This window comes from Schistocerca cancellata, chromosome 3 (genome assembly GCF_023864275.1).
Source record: "Schistocerca cancellata isolate TAMUIC-IGC-003103 chromosome 3, iqSchCanc2.1, whole genome shotgun sequence".
Classification (NCBI taxonomy): Eukaryota; Metazoa; Arthropoda; class Insecta; order Orthoptera; family Acrididae; genus Schistocerca; species Schistocerca cancellata.
In genome coordinates this window covers 250682956-250698427 of record NC_064628.1, presented here as the reverse complement: position 1 = coordinate 250698427, position 15472 = coordinate 250682956, and the positions used below count along the sequence as shown (strand labels likewise).

Here is a 15472-nt window from a genome sequence, read left to right as displayed (position 1 = left end):
CAGATAAAGATTTTAATTTAACCGGAACTATTCTTAATCCTGGAGAACAATTAATGAATGTGGGTTAATGGAATACATGCGAATTTTTTTCGTTTTGTTGTTCTGAATATACTGCTTGCAACTGGAGCAAGAAAAGTTAAAATTTGTGCAAGAATAAATGTTTAAATTGGAGCATAAAATTTGTTATAATGAGACCAACATAACGTACAACCAACACATCTACAAAAATATCCATAGTTCAATGTGATGAGCTTCCAAACAGAGTAGCTGATTACAAGATGATGATAGACAGAAAAATATGGCCTGGACTATTTTTCTAAACTCAAAAATGGCTTCATCAAAAAGATTAAAATATGTTGAAAACTAAGTTTTTGATCTCAATTTAATGATAGATTTAACTAATACCAATAAACCATGAAGTTCAGTGCTAAAACCACTCGAAAATTTAGGTTTGCTAAGTAAACAATCGAGATATGCACACTTAGAATATCTGAGAAAGTCAGGGAATCACCCAAATGGACAATGGAACACAATGGAAAGGAAGGGGCAGTTATGGCTAAAATTTAAATGAAATAGGGTGTGTGGGACATGCAGCCAGGTGAATGGATGACTGATACATCAAGGAAGGTATCATGAGATTGAAGAAGATACGAAATGAATGTGTTTAAATGAGACTATAATATACAAAGGAAGATTGTGCATATCTGAAGACAATAATGGATGGGAATGTGCAGTAGATGTCAAATGTTTCTTTATGATTGTGATAATATTGGTCATCATCATTCAGGGAGCTTTGGTTTACCCTGTGTACAACAGTATAGCTAACAAAATAAGGTTTAATAATCTTAAACATAAGTGAAAATTGTCATTAGCTAATGTAATGGTTTGGAATATCAATTAACATTATTTCTAGTTTTTCTCTGTATCAGGTTACTACAATAAGTTTTTTTGAGCATAATTTAATGTAATAATCAACACATTACTAAGACAATTTGTGATCCACTTAAACCACTGCTGCACAGTTGATAGCAGTAACTTAATTTCTCCAACATCTTGTTTCGTTGATGATGTTTTGCATACTGTTTGTACTAAGTCTATGGAATAATGTGGTATGTGTTCTTGCTGTATTTATATGTTGCTACTACTTAGTATGATGTATGGACATTGTAGGTGCCAAAAGTGTCACTAGGGTGTACTGCACTGGTATAAGTAGTGTTTGGATGTATGACCTCGACTGAATTGATGTATATGCCAAATACAAAGTTTTAAGCAATATATTTTAAATACTTGCATGACATCGGCCATAAACTTGAGTCTCACATTTATAGTTTTTATGTCATTCATAACAGATAGCTAAAAAATTAAATTATGTCTAATAGGATTGAGTTTTAACATGAGCTGAATAATATGCATCTCAAAAACATTATACGGTTGTTGCAGGGTGTGGGTATAACCTATTATACAATAAGTTAGAATTACAGGTGTTTCACTGAAAATACTATGTTAAACAAGGAAGAAAGTATATGGGAAATTATTCATGTCATAGTATAGTCTGGGGTAGCCCTGTACATCACGTAACTCTGGACCACCATGGAGAATACGTTTTTGATACCCCTCAATACATAGTGTTATTGTAGTTTGAAAGCAACTGTCTTTAATATTTACATAGCTGTATTGCTATTCTTTGCTCCAGATACTGATATGAAGACATTAAAAGATTAAAATTGCATAAAGTGAATCAAAATATTTTCGTTTTGTGGAATTCATTTCAGCTAGCATTATGTAAAGACTGAGAAAATATAACTACCAATTAAGTTTACAGGCTATTGTTCTGGAGATTAGCAACAATTTTCCTGACATATAACTTCATTAAACATGTACATAATTTGGTTGAAAGTTTAAGACCCAAATCTTAAATGGATTACGGTTACCTGCTCTGTTGATGGTGCATCTCGAATGTTATCGTTGAGGATTTGGGAAATTTGTCGTATGGCGCTTTTTGTATCATTTCTCGTCTGAAACATTGAAACAAATGAAAATTATTCACTTTTTTATACACAGTCGATTACACCACAACATATCTGTTTACTTATGTTCAGCTTTTTTTCTGGGTTGCAGTAAATATCTGTAACGAATTTCGTACATTTATGCCTATATTCCGTAAAATGTGTGACATTAATTAGAATTGTAACTGCAAAGACAGGAAAAAGAGAATCGGAAAAAATTAAAACATACAGTGAGGTGGAAGCAATTCGGATGAAAATACTCTGTAAGAAGCAGGTGTCGCACCAAATAATATCCTGCTAAAGATGATCAACGAGCCCTAAGACGTAGGCATAATCAGATGGATAAGCACATTATTTGTAAATAAATACAGAATAATTATCATCAGACTAACTACCGGACATACGAGTTTACGTTAGCAGAAGAGGCTGCAGGATTTAAGGCAGTCACAATATTGATACTCTTCACAGAAACAGAAATGTAGCATGAGGTTAACGGTTTACCTGGTTAACATTGCTTAATAAATGTGCTATTAAGTGTTACACAGCAAGAAATCGAAAGACACTATGAACACCTTGACCATACGGTTCCAGTATTAGATACCTGTGGAATACGGTAATTAAAATGTTGTTCTTACATGAACTTAATTCCAGACCAGAAGGAAACCATTCCTAAAGATGAAGCAAAGAGTGAGTATGTGATGGTTAGTGAGTGCATCTAATCTTAGGATCACAACACAACATACCTGGAGGACTTGTACATGGTACTTATTGATGTCTTAGATAATACATTTATACCAACCAGCCATACAAGTTCAACGTACAAATATAATAATACCCGAAATTACAAATTTGTCTTATTGTAATTTTCATAGTTACTTATTGACAGTGTCAGTTAGGTACAAAGTTATATAGATAACACAGTTTACACACATATACGTTACCCTTGTTTCACTATGTGCTGTGGTGTTGCAAATAAGGTGATGGAAACCTTGGAGTGCCATTCTGGTGATCACTTGTCTCATCTCAAAGTTTTCCTTTGTCCATTTTCGGTCAATTTCTGCTGTAAAATTCTTGATGTGTATCTTTCCTTTTTTCCTTCAATATCTTTAGTAGACTTTTCCGAAGCGCAGACATTGGTTAGCATCAGGTTTATCCGTAGGTCTTCAGTGAGGAAGGATTACCTCGCCAGCATATATACGACTCTGGATCGAATTGTCTTGGACACACTGATCGTTTTCTTTGTATATGGGCTCGCCTTCACGCTTCACGTGTCGTTAGGTTTTTCACTGTGAGACGTTGTCTGATGATTTCTGTGCCATACGTCAGTGTTAGCGAGATGTTGACCCTTAATATTCTCTAGGCTGTCTCTGGTCTGAGGGAGCTAATGTGTTCTATTTCACAGATAGCCATTGTTGCTTCACTGCTTCCTTTGTTAGATCTTGTGTGAAAAATTCTGCACTTGTTTGTATCGTGACGCTTAGAAGTTTGAAATCTGGCACTGTTTGTAGTTTTCTCTCTCGTATGGAGATCTCTGCCGTCGCAGGCGCTCTGAGCAATATCATTTCTGTTTTGTCACATTTATTTAGAAGTTGAGTTTTTCGACCTAATCTGCCATGACGTTTAAAGTTTCTTGTAGGTTTATAATGTCCATTGAGCCTGTTAAAATACCATCTGCATATGCGTATGAGATTGCACCCTCTCTTTTGGGTATGCTTACAGTTTTTTTCTGCTCCAAGGATAAGTAACAGAAGACATACTGGCTCTCTCTGAAGTACTCTGTTCGATTGAAGTATCGCTGCTGATCGGGAAAGGTTGACTGAAATCCTTAAAATTAAAGGATTTTAAGTCTGTAACTGGTATCAGCCAGCAATTTTGTGATTTTTAGTTTACTATTGCCTCACACACTTCATATACAGGTGCACCAACTCACATTAAAAGGACTGCAGTCTAGGAGTTAATGTGCAGTTGTGAGATACTGAAAAATGTTACCAGTTACTGTGTGTATTATGAGGTACGGTAGTGGAAAATATTATTACTTTTATAGTGTCATCAATCAGTGACTCCTGGCCTTTAGAAAAAGAACCACGAGTTTCAATACATTCCTCTTTGAAAATTAAACTTCGGTGGCAACACAAACTGATGTTGCATATCTGTAATGCTTTTTAATCACATCACTAGATGGAATTACTAGCAGTGTTGATACTCAAACCATTTACTGCAGTTGTTTGGAATGCAGTTTATTGTTTTCCAAGCTGTTAAACGTGCATATGTTGGCATTAATGTTTGCGGAGTATTCAATAAAATCTCATAAAATACACAGTAAGTGGCAATATTTTTCAGTTTCTCACAAATTACGCATTAACTCGTAGACTGCAGCCCTTTTAATGTCAGTTGGTGCACCTATATACGAAGTGTGTGCAGAGCAAGGCTGTAATTCGAAAAAGTACAGAAAATGTGAATAATTGGATATTTCTTTGTTACAAGCGTGAGTCCCTCATTTTTTGGTGTCCTAAACGTTTATTTAGAAGACATGAATGTTTTTCTACAATACCCTTTTAAATTCCTTGCTTTTGTGCTGAGTCTGTGCTACAGTGAGTTCAGACCATTCTTAACCTCTAGTGTTTATCCACCATATCTCAGTAATGTTGTGTTACAAGAGTATTCTGCACTAAACAACTCCTGATAATGAAATGCATTCATTTTAGGTGGAAATAGGTATGTAATTTTTATTTTCATGTACATATTACGTTACCTGAAACTGATAACACAAATTCATGTCGTATTATAGCGTGTACAGAATTTCTTGGGAAAAATTGCAGAAGAAAACTGCCTGGATATATGTAAACAGTGTTACGATATTACAGCAAAGTATGATCAAGGGCTGATTGATCTTTATGGTGTGAAGCAGAGGTGTCCACGAAATCACGCTCAAAGGATTAATTCTTCCAGCTTTAAATATCATATACTTAATGGAGCTACAAGAGAGAGAGTGTGTTTCGATGTATTTACAGGAGTTTTTAGCGTCAGTGTGAAGAGAATAAGAAGACTACGACTGAAAATCGCTGTCAGAATACCCAAAGACAAGAGAGGGAGGCATATTTCCCACAGCCTACCAAGAGCAGTGCATGGTTTGGTACGAGATGATATATAATTCTTTTCGTGGAAAGAATGCCATTATGTAGGTGGGCAAAACGATATTACTTAAAGTGCTGACAACATCAAAGCGATATGGAAATTATTGCTTGAGAAACACCTTAAAGAAAAAGTAATCTGTTACTTTTACTGGATATCCTTCACGGACAGTTTTAATAACAAATTTCGAAGGACACAAAGAAACGCTAGTTGCACTTGTGAGGAACTAAATGTTCAGCTGAAGTCTAAATGATACAATGAAGCGCAGAGCTATGATTCAGCTCCTTCTTCATAGGCAGAGGAGCATAAAATTTTACACTTCTCTTCAACATCAGAAATCGGAAGCAGGTATATTGGAAGACCACTGTTACTTTGTTGTTCGATTTAATGTAGAACGTCTTCCTACCAAAACGTCCAGTGCAACACGCGTTTTATGTAAGGAAACTTACTTTTAATTTATTTTGCTTACACATTATGAAGACCGACAAAACCACAGTACACGTCTATCACGAAGATGAAGGCAAGAAAAGTCCATATGAAGTTAGCTCATTTATAAATGATTTATATAAAAGATGTCCCATAAAATACGTTGAACTCCAACCGAGCAGCTAAAATAAGAATCACACCCTCAGCAGATTTGTGTTGTACCTAATTGTTTCTGGGAAATACAACAATTATCTCTAATGAGGGGGCACAGTTTTTTGTCCTTTGATTGGGATTTCGGCATTATAGAAAAGAAACTAAGGGAACAGGCCAGAATATCTATTGTGCATGACGTCAGAAAGGTGATTTTTACAAGTTGTAATTCTTAAAGCTCCGGCGGAAGATAAATTCCTTCTTAAAGAAATTGGTGCTACTGAGAATTAGTCTCAAGTCATGTGGACGCTGTATTACAGGAATAAGTGAATTCCTGAAGAAACTCAGAAGAGTGGCAGACAAGGAAATTTAACTGTCTCTATCAGCACTTTTTCAACTTTTATTTGTGATAGTATCACACTGAGTTGTATTAGAGCTTTTACGATGATCAATGGACAGTGTTTCTGGGACTCCACCATGGCCCTCTGACTGCACCAGATAAGCTATTTTACTCATCAGGAATGGTTTCAATTAAGTCTAATACAGTAAGAGACATTGAAAAATGCCATCGTAATCTGCATGACGAACAGATTGATTTCTATGAAGAAATTTTGAAGTCACCTGTAACGAACGATAGCCAAAACGATGAACAAGTGGGGTGTGAAGTATTAATTTCTGTTGTAGAATTGTGCATGACTATTGTGAAATGCAGAACTGTACATATTGTATAGTTTTCTTTAACGATAACGATAACTTGAGCAGAAGGGAGTATATGGTTTCAGAATTTTTTAAGGCACCAATTTCAGCTTTTAACAATTAATTACATTACTTTAAAATTACATTAGAAATCCAGTCTTTTGTCAAAGAACCAGGCTTTCATCATATTACATTAAATGTGAAGGAATATTCTAATAAGTAATAATTTTAAGATTTAAACGGTTTTTATCGATATCCCACAAATGTATGACAGTTGATTTAAGCCCATTTAAAGTATACGATTTTTCCGTTCTATCCCAGGATTGCACTTATGATTCATGTCCATATTTAGTTTTCACTTGCGGTTTTCTCTAATTTTTGTTTTGTCACTGGTTTCTTGTCCACAAAGTCAAAGACTTTTGTGAAGTCTATGAATTCCAGATGGTTGCAAACAAAGTGCAGTTGCTCGCAGAGTTCCAGTGTGGGCTGTAATTGTCGTATGGTGACCAAACTTGGTAGATATACTACTTGCTAATGCAGAACGGTTTTTTTTTTTTTGTCATCAGTCTTCGGACTGGTTTGGTGTATCCCGACGCGTGTTCCTTTCCTGTGCTAACCTCTTTGACTCAGAGCAGCATTTCCAGTCTACGTCCTCAGTTAATTGCTGGATGTATACCAATCTCTGTGTTCCTCTGCAGGTTTTGCTTTCTACAGCTCCACTAGTACCGCGGAAGTCACTCCCTGATGTCTTAACATACGTCCTATCACCTTGTTCCTTCTCCTTGTCATTGTTTTCCACATATTCCTAACCTCCCCGATTCTGCGCAGAATCTCCTCATTCCTTACCTCATCAGTCCACCCAATTTTCAACATTCGTCTATAGCACCACATCTCAAATGCTTCGATTCTCTTCTGCTCCGGTTTGCCCACAGTCCATGTTTCACTACCGTACAATGCTGTACTCAGGACGTACATTCTCAGAAATTTCTTCTTCAAATTAAGGCCGATATTTAACCTTAGTAGACTTCTCTTGCGTAAGAATGCCCTTTTTACCATTGCTAGTCTGCTTTCGATGTCCTCCTTGCTCCGTCCACCATTGGTTAATTTACTGCCTAGGTAGCAGAATTCCTTAACTTCATCTATTTCGTAACCATCAAACCTGATGTAAAGTTTCTCACTGTTCTCACTTCTACTACTTCTCATTACCTTCGTCTTTCTTCGATTTACTCTCAGTCCATACTCTGTACTCATTAGACTATTCATTCAGTTCAGCACGTCATGTAATTCTTCTTCACTTTCATTTAGGATAGCAATGTCATCAGTGAATATTATCACTGATATCCTTTCACCGTGAGTTTTAATTCCACTCCTGGATCTATCTTTTATTTCGATCATTGCTTCCTCGATGTACTACCCCTTGATCACTGGTGTCTTATGCTAGAAGAAAATTAGTTCCAATTTTTATTACCAAATCTGGCGCTGTACAGCATCTCGTCGAAGTCTCCTTACTCATTATGAACAAACTGTGTAATCGGTGGTTAGTAATGAAATCAGCAGTGTGGCTTTCTCATTTTTTTATCTTTCCTGTCCACGTCCTGTTCCTAATCCATTACTTGTCGAAACACTTCTACATGTCTTTATTGCATTTACAGAACCATATTTGCACCCGATGGCCAAAATAGAATGAAATTGTTTCCCAGCTTGAATCGGTTCCACAATAACGCATTGGAGTATCTACCAAGCTACCGCCCACATTGGACCTTCGTGGGAGACTGCAGTTTAATCACCCGATACTACCTTCTGTCCCATCAAGGGCTTTCCATACACGCTGTAATAGGAGTTCCATCAAGTTCAGTGTTGATCTTCCTTTTCTGTTATCACTATCTTTCGAACTTTGAGATGTATTCAGTCGTTGGTCTGCGGGACGTGGGAGCATCGTACCGACAGATCGCACGGACAGTTGTCTGCAGTGCAATGATTGCAGAACTTTTGTGACGCAATGGACACAGTTTGACAGTATGAGAAAAAGAGTAGGAATGGGTCCTTCCAGGAGGAGTACACTGGAAGATCGGAAGATCGTAGAGTTATTCGACTGACTCATACAAATGGACGGATTAAAACATCTTAAGTCAGGGCAAAGGTTACAGGTAGACTGCGACTACGAACCGTCGGGAAAGATTATTGGAAACCAGATTGTAATGTCGAATTGTATGTTCCCTACACCACTGACACCATACCACAGACAACAGAGAATTGCATGTACTAGACCGAGAGTCACCAGGGACGTTGAGTGCAATCTATGATGTTCAGACTTAAATCTTGATTCTGTCTGTCATTCTCAGATCGAAACCACTGAGTCCGTGGGTGACCTGGTGTAAGGTCACAGGAAGCAGCGTTTCTCGAGACCATAACTCTCCTGGTGCTGGACTCGTGTTGTGGAAGCTACTAAATGTGACACCAGGTCTGATCTGTGAATATTTGACGGGAGGATGAATGGTCGCCAGCATGTGACAACAACAGTGAAACCTGTTGTTATACAACCAAAGTACCAAATGGCATGCTCTAACAGGATAACGCCAGATCCCACACTGAATTTCACAGTACAAATGCCTTTGGAAACGTAGGAGTCACTGACTGACCTGACTGGTTACCCGATTTGTCACTCATGCAGCCTGTCTGGGATGCGATTGAAAGACGAATTTTCGTACCAGACTCCAGTCAGTAATATTCATGAACTCAAGAGTATCTGTTTCAGGCTCAACAGGAAATTCATCAAAATGAAATTCAGAGGCTGTCTGCTGCCACGCCAAAAAGAAAACAAGAATGTATTCGTCCATTTGACGATGGACGTATTTGGACATTATTCAAACGGAATTAAAGATAAATCATTTAACATCCGTTACGCCACGCATCGACAACCTTTGGTGATCTGCAGGCCTGATTCGTATACTTACTTAATTTCTCGGGCTGTCTCGTCAGGTGACGCGATAGCAGCTCTCATAGCGCTTAAAGACAAAACTATATCGTCCATGGCGTTAATGTTTCAAGGGTAACGCACCAATTTGAATGGTACCCCTTTCCCGAAATGCCACGCCAACAAATTTGGTCTCAAAACAGGTTTTCTTGAGAAAAGATAAATTTTATGTTCACATCAGAAGATGTTTACATCTATTTATGATTCGTAAACCAATATAAAAACCTGCTTCCAAAAATCTGCTACGCATTGCTCTCATGCCCACGCTTTTGTTCTTTTGACCGGACTGAAAGCAGTCGTGGTTCGAATCCGGCAAGCTATCCCTCTATTCTCCACCCGTTGATTATGTGATGAACATCACCACTAAGTTTTATAAAGGTGCTTCATAGTGAAACACATTTCATTTCCGTCAGCATAAAATTAATTCACGATATTCTCTGCTGAGATAATGAGGAACGACATGCATGATTTCCACTACCTTAATACGTGCCATGATTGCTGCTATTATGAGGCGCGTTCCTTAATGCGAACAGTGCGGACAACGAATTTAAAACAAACTCCTGGTCTCTGCCTCTCCAGATAAACATCATCAACGACATCGTGTTATATTTGGATTGACAGAACGTTTTTGTGAAGATGTAGTACGTAAGCTAGAGAATTTAAAAAGGGAAACAGATGGATTGATGTTAGATATACTGGAAATTAATGATAAGTGGTGGCAGGAAGAACAGGACTACTGGTCAGGTGAGTACGGAGTTATAAACCGAAAGTCAAATAACTGTACTTTAGAAATCAGTCTAATGATAATGAATAAGAAAATAGGAATATGGGTAAGCTAATATCAACAGCTTAGTGCATGCATCACCTTAGCAAAAATAGATACGAAACCAACATCCACCGCAGCAGTACAAGTTTATACGTAAAATAGCACAGTAAATTATATGAATGTTCGTGGCATATATACACTCCTGGAAATGGAAAAAAGTACACATTGACACCGGTGTGTCAGACCCACCATACTTGCTCCGGACACTGCGAGAGGGCTGTACAAGCAATGATCACACGCACGGCACAGCGGACACACCAGGAACCGCGGTGTTGGCCGTCGAATGGCGCTAGCTGCGCAGCATTTGTGCACCGCCGCCGTCAGTGTCAGCCAGTTTGCCGTGGCATACGGAGCTCCATCGCAGTCTTTAACACTGGTAGCATGCCGCGACAGCGTGGACGTGAACCGTATGTGCAGTTGACGGACTTTGAGCGAGGGCGTATAGTGGGCATGCGGGAGGCCGGGTGGACGTACCGCCGAATTGCTCAACACGTGGGGCGTGAGGTCTCCACAGTACATCGATGTTGTCGCCAGTGGTCGGCGGAAGGTGCACGTGCCCGTCGACCTGGGACCGGACCGCAGCGACGCACGGATGCACGCCAAGACCGTAGGATCCTACGCAGTGCCGTAGGGGACCGCACCGCCACTTCCCAGCAAATTAGGGACACTGTTGCTCCTGGGGTATCGGCGAGGACCATTCGCAACCGTCTCCATGAAGCTGGGCTACGGTCCCGCACACCGTTAGGCCGTCTTCCGCTCACGCCCCAACATCATGCGGCCCGCCTCCAGTGGTGTCGCGACAGGCGTGAATGGAGGGACGAATGGAGACGTGTCGTCTTCAGCGATGAGAGTCGCTTCTGCCTTGGTGCCAATGATGGTCGTATGCGTGTTTGGCGCCGTGCAGGTGAGCGCCACAATCAGGACTGCATACGACCGAGGCACACAGGGCCAACACCCGGCATCATGGTGTGGGGAGCGATCTCCTACACTGGCCGTACACCACTGGTGATCGTCGAGGGGATATTGAATAGTGCACGGTACATCCAAACCGTCATCGAACCCATCGTTCTACCATTCCTACACCGGCAAGGGAACTTGCTGTTCCAACAGGACAATGCCCGTCCGCATGTATCCTGTGCCACCCAACGTGCTCTAGAAGGTGTAAGTCAACTACCCTGGCCAGCAAGATCTCCGGATCTGTCCCCCATTGAGCATGTTTGGGACTGGATGAAGCGTCGTCTCACGCGGTCTGCACGTCCAGCACGAACGCTGGTCCAACTGAGGCGCCAGGTGGAAATGGCATGGCAAGCCGTTCCACAGGACTACATCCAGCATCTCTACGATCGTCTCCATGGGAGAATAGCAGCCTGCATTGCTGCGAAAGGTGGATATACACTGTACTAGTGCCGACATTGTGCATGCTCTGTTGCCTGTGTCTATGTGCCTGTGGTTCTGTCAGTGTGATCATGTGATGTATCTGACCCCAGGAATGTGTCAATAAAGTTTCCCCTTCCTGGGACAATGAATTCACGGTGTTCTTATTTCAATTTCCAGGAGTGTAACATGTACCAGTAAGACAAAACCTAAAAGACTTTACGACACACTCACACATATTGTCTCCTTTGACAGACGGTAACGGTGTGTCAGTGCACCAGGAGTCGAAATGCAAAGAGCAACAAAAATAAAGGACCACTTTTCGAAACTCCGTAATTGTCCCGCGTGACATGTAAGTTTGAAATTTCACTCAAAGGTGTCTATAACCTTCCTCTGTAATGGTGCAGAAACATGGTGCCCTGCGACGTCATCCGCGGGCTCTGTCTTGCTTCGAGCAGCAAAGTGTCGACACGCGCGAAAAGAAGGCTGCATCTCAGAAGTTCTTGAGAGCTGTAAGGGCAGTTAAGGATTTCACAATATCACCAAATTTCGCCGCAATTCTGCCTAAGTCCACCATGGACGTCTCACACGATAACTAGGTCGTCATATCACCTTGACCCACATTCCATCCCTTCTCTTGGCGTCTGTGCGATGGAGGTCAAAACCGCGACAAACGGCGGTGAAATCACGCTGTATTATGTGGGTAGCCGAGGTGGCATAAAGGGCGTCGATGAAACCACCCCTTTACATGGGGGAGGGGGGAATTGATTCGCTCATATTTCACGGTCAAAAACGTAATTTCTATGTATGTTATCAGAAAGGTGTTCTTGACACCCTTTGTCACTGGTAACACCGCCGAACGTTTTAAGCCTCCTATAAGGACACTGAGGGGCTGCATCGTCATTGAATGCGACTGAACACCTGTGGAGTGCAGAGAGACCACACGTTTTGCTCCCGTGTACAGACTGGAACCACTAGGAACCGTTTAAAACCATGCGACGAAATTTGAACGTGATCCGAAACACTCCCACCTGTGGCGTGGCCGCACAGAGTGCAATATTTACAAGAGTGAATGAAACGGCGCAGGGTTCGTCTAAGACCCCGCAGTTCGGCAATACCTTCGGTGTCACCCACGAAACTTTACTGAGCACGTTATAAATGTAACTGTCACAAATGTGGACAGAAATTCAACCTGGAGCATACTCTAGCGTGTGAGCGTTAGGAATACCTTCCACGCCCTTCCGATGCAATCTGCCTAGCTTCAGGCACCACAGCAGCCAAGAAGCTGAATTGGTGTCGGAATTTCTGACATGTATGTTTGTTTCTAATGTGCTTAGTAAAGTTGCTTGTGTAGCGCTTATGGTATTGGGGAACTGGGGAGGAGGCGGCGGTGGTAGTTTAGAGATACACTTTGCTGTTTGATCCACACATATGTTAAATTACCCTCCCACGTGATGACACCATAGGAGGGCGGAAAACAGAAGTGTTGAGGAATAATAAGTACTCTTTACTGCTCCTGATGACGTTCAAATTTCACCCAGTGGTTCTGAGCAGTCTTTAGTGGTTCAGCCCTTTACAATCGCGTCGCACACCCAAGTGGTGAGATCACTTTTAATGGCGATGCAGCCCCACAGTCTCCCTAGAGAACTCTTGAAATGTCCGAGGGTATCAGCAGTGTCAAAGGAAGTCGAGAACGCGTTCTGTTGATCATCGCATTGCACTTTGTTGTTTTCGACAGCGAAATGTGTGCGAATCAACGCCTCAGGGAGAGGAGTGTTGTCCTAGACGGCCTTTATGCCACCCCAGAGGCGTATTCGTGTCGATTCTAAACGACGGTCTGACGGTGTGTCTGAAATGTTTTCCTCGGCCATCCATTAGAAAGCTGCGTGATGTCAACGATGGGTATCGCGGTTCTGACCTCCATCGCACAGGCATCAAAAGAGGTGGTGATATGTGGGTAAGAGGAGCTGCGACGAGCTTTTCATAGTGTGACACGTCCCCGGTGGCACTGTGCAGAATTGTGACATAATTTGGTGCCAATGTGATATCATTAACTCACATTGTAGCTCGAGTGAACTACTGAGATATGGCTTCCGTCTTCCTCGTGTGTCGACAGCTTGCTGTTTGAAGCGTCCGCGAGCCAGAGGGCGACGTCGCAGGGCACCACGCTTTTGCACCATTATACAGACGAAGGTTGTAGGTACCTTCGAGAGAAATGCCGCAGTAATGCGTCGCAATGAGAGGCGATTGTGGGGTTTTGAAAAAGTGGTCACTTAATTCCGTTGCGCCGTATAGTTTGATCACAGGGCATTACTACAGACATTAACCTGTTATTAGATACCAATCAATTAAAACATCCCGATATTCTACCAACATCTATTGTGCGTCATGAAAAGGTGTGAACTCACCTCTCTGAGAACCCTGAAGAACGTAAAGAGCAATCGAGGCAGCTGGAACAGTGCGACCTGTCGCCGTGGTCGAGTAGAGCTCTGCTGGGACTCCTGCAACAGTGACATAAAACCTTTAAATGCGTAAAGTACACTTCAAGTACATGGCACTGTCAATGAATTGCCATAAAACGGCATTTTTCTGTAACAGACAATTCTTCTTGAATGCTAAACAGCATACTAAGCCAAAAATCAACTGTAGGAAAATGCGACTTTTGGAAGCGATTACTTAGCTGCAGGACTCACAGATACGGGAGCAATGACAAATTAACGCTATATAGCGGATCCCAGCGAGAGTTGACACCCTTACAATATACTTTGATGAATACTACGTACAATGAAAGAGGCGCGGCGGTCTAAATTCAGTAAATGTTCTCCTTCTCGTCAGCGGGGTAGTTACATCGGGTACAATGAGTTTTCTGTGGTCTAGGCCACTTGAACAACATGAAGGGTATTCATTTTTCACCCACATTGAATAAAACACATTTTGAAACAACGAAAACGATTTATTTTAGCCAAATTTGCACTTAAAATTATTGAAAAAGTTGTCGAGACACACATCAGTAGGTTGATATATTTGCAGATTTTCATCCGATAATGTAGAAGGGAATAATTTCTGAGGTAGCCCTTCTTTAAGAAAGAAAGTTTTCGTTGCTCAAAAACGTGTGGTGCTCATTCCAATCATCTTGTAGGTATGATATAACTTATCTTTAAGATAGAAAGCCTTCATTGTTAGAAAACGTGCTGTAACAATAATGTGTGGTACTCACACACGATCATCTTGCAGACATCTGTTTAAGGAGTTGTCCATTCTGACTTTTGCTTTACAGTATATTTATTCCCATATGAAATTTGTTGTAAACAATCATATTCTGTTTCATTTCAAAAGAAACAATGATGTTCATAATTACAGTAGGACAAAGTAATGATATCAGTTACTCCACATTAAGGTTTTCCTTAATACAAAAAGAGTGCAAAATACTGCAATCAAATTTTTTTATTACTTACCCAGTGATAAAATGTGTCTGATTGCAAAATAAAATTTGAAATCTGAAAAAGTTTCTCCTTAACAACTCGAACTATTCAGCAAAAACTTTTCTGTTATTATGATGTGTGAAAGGTGGTGGGTAGGAAGTAGGAATTACTAGTTCACATCAGTATTTTAAGAAAAGTGAAAATGTATTAAAAGCACATATATTCAGAACGTCGCTATGTTTACACGTTAATTTTTGATGTGAAAGTAAAATGATTCGTTCCACATCATTATGAATTATCGTACAAAAGGTCGTGGAACACGAAAAAACAAAGTCAAGTCTATTGAACGACAGGCTGCAGCAGAAATTTTTCACCGTCATATTTAACAATCAGCTGATTTATTAGTCTTTCACTTTGTTTTCTTATTAAAATACATTCACAAAACTTAATTTATTATGATACAAGC

General features: G+C 40.5%; 1 protein-coding gene across 2 annotated transcripts in view; it reads right to left on the bottom strand.

Moving 5' to 3' along the window:
- Positions 1 to 15472, bottom strand: part of LOC126174891 (uncharacterized) — an 81537-nt gene that overhangs the window by 27805 nt on the left and 38260 nt on the right. For both annotated transcript variants that reach the window (XM_049921314.1, XM_049921313.1), the window contains exons 3-4: positions 13993 to 14085; positions 1932 to 2015 (exon numbers count right to left, since the gene is read on the bottom strand). In XM_049921314.1, coding sequence (XP_049777271.1) covers positions 1932 to 2015; positions 13993 to 14085 — 177 coding nt within the window. The remainder of the gene's footprint in view (positions 1 to 1931; positions 2016 to 13992; positions 14086 to 15472) is intronic.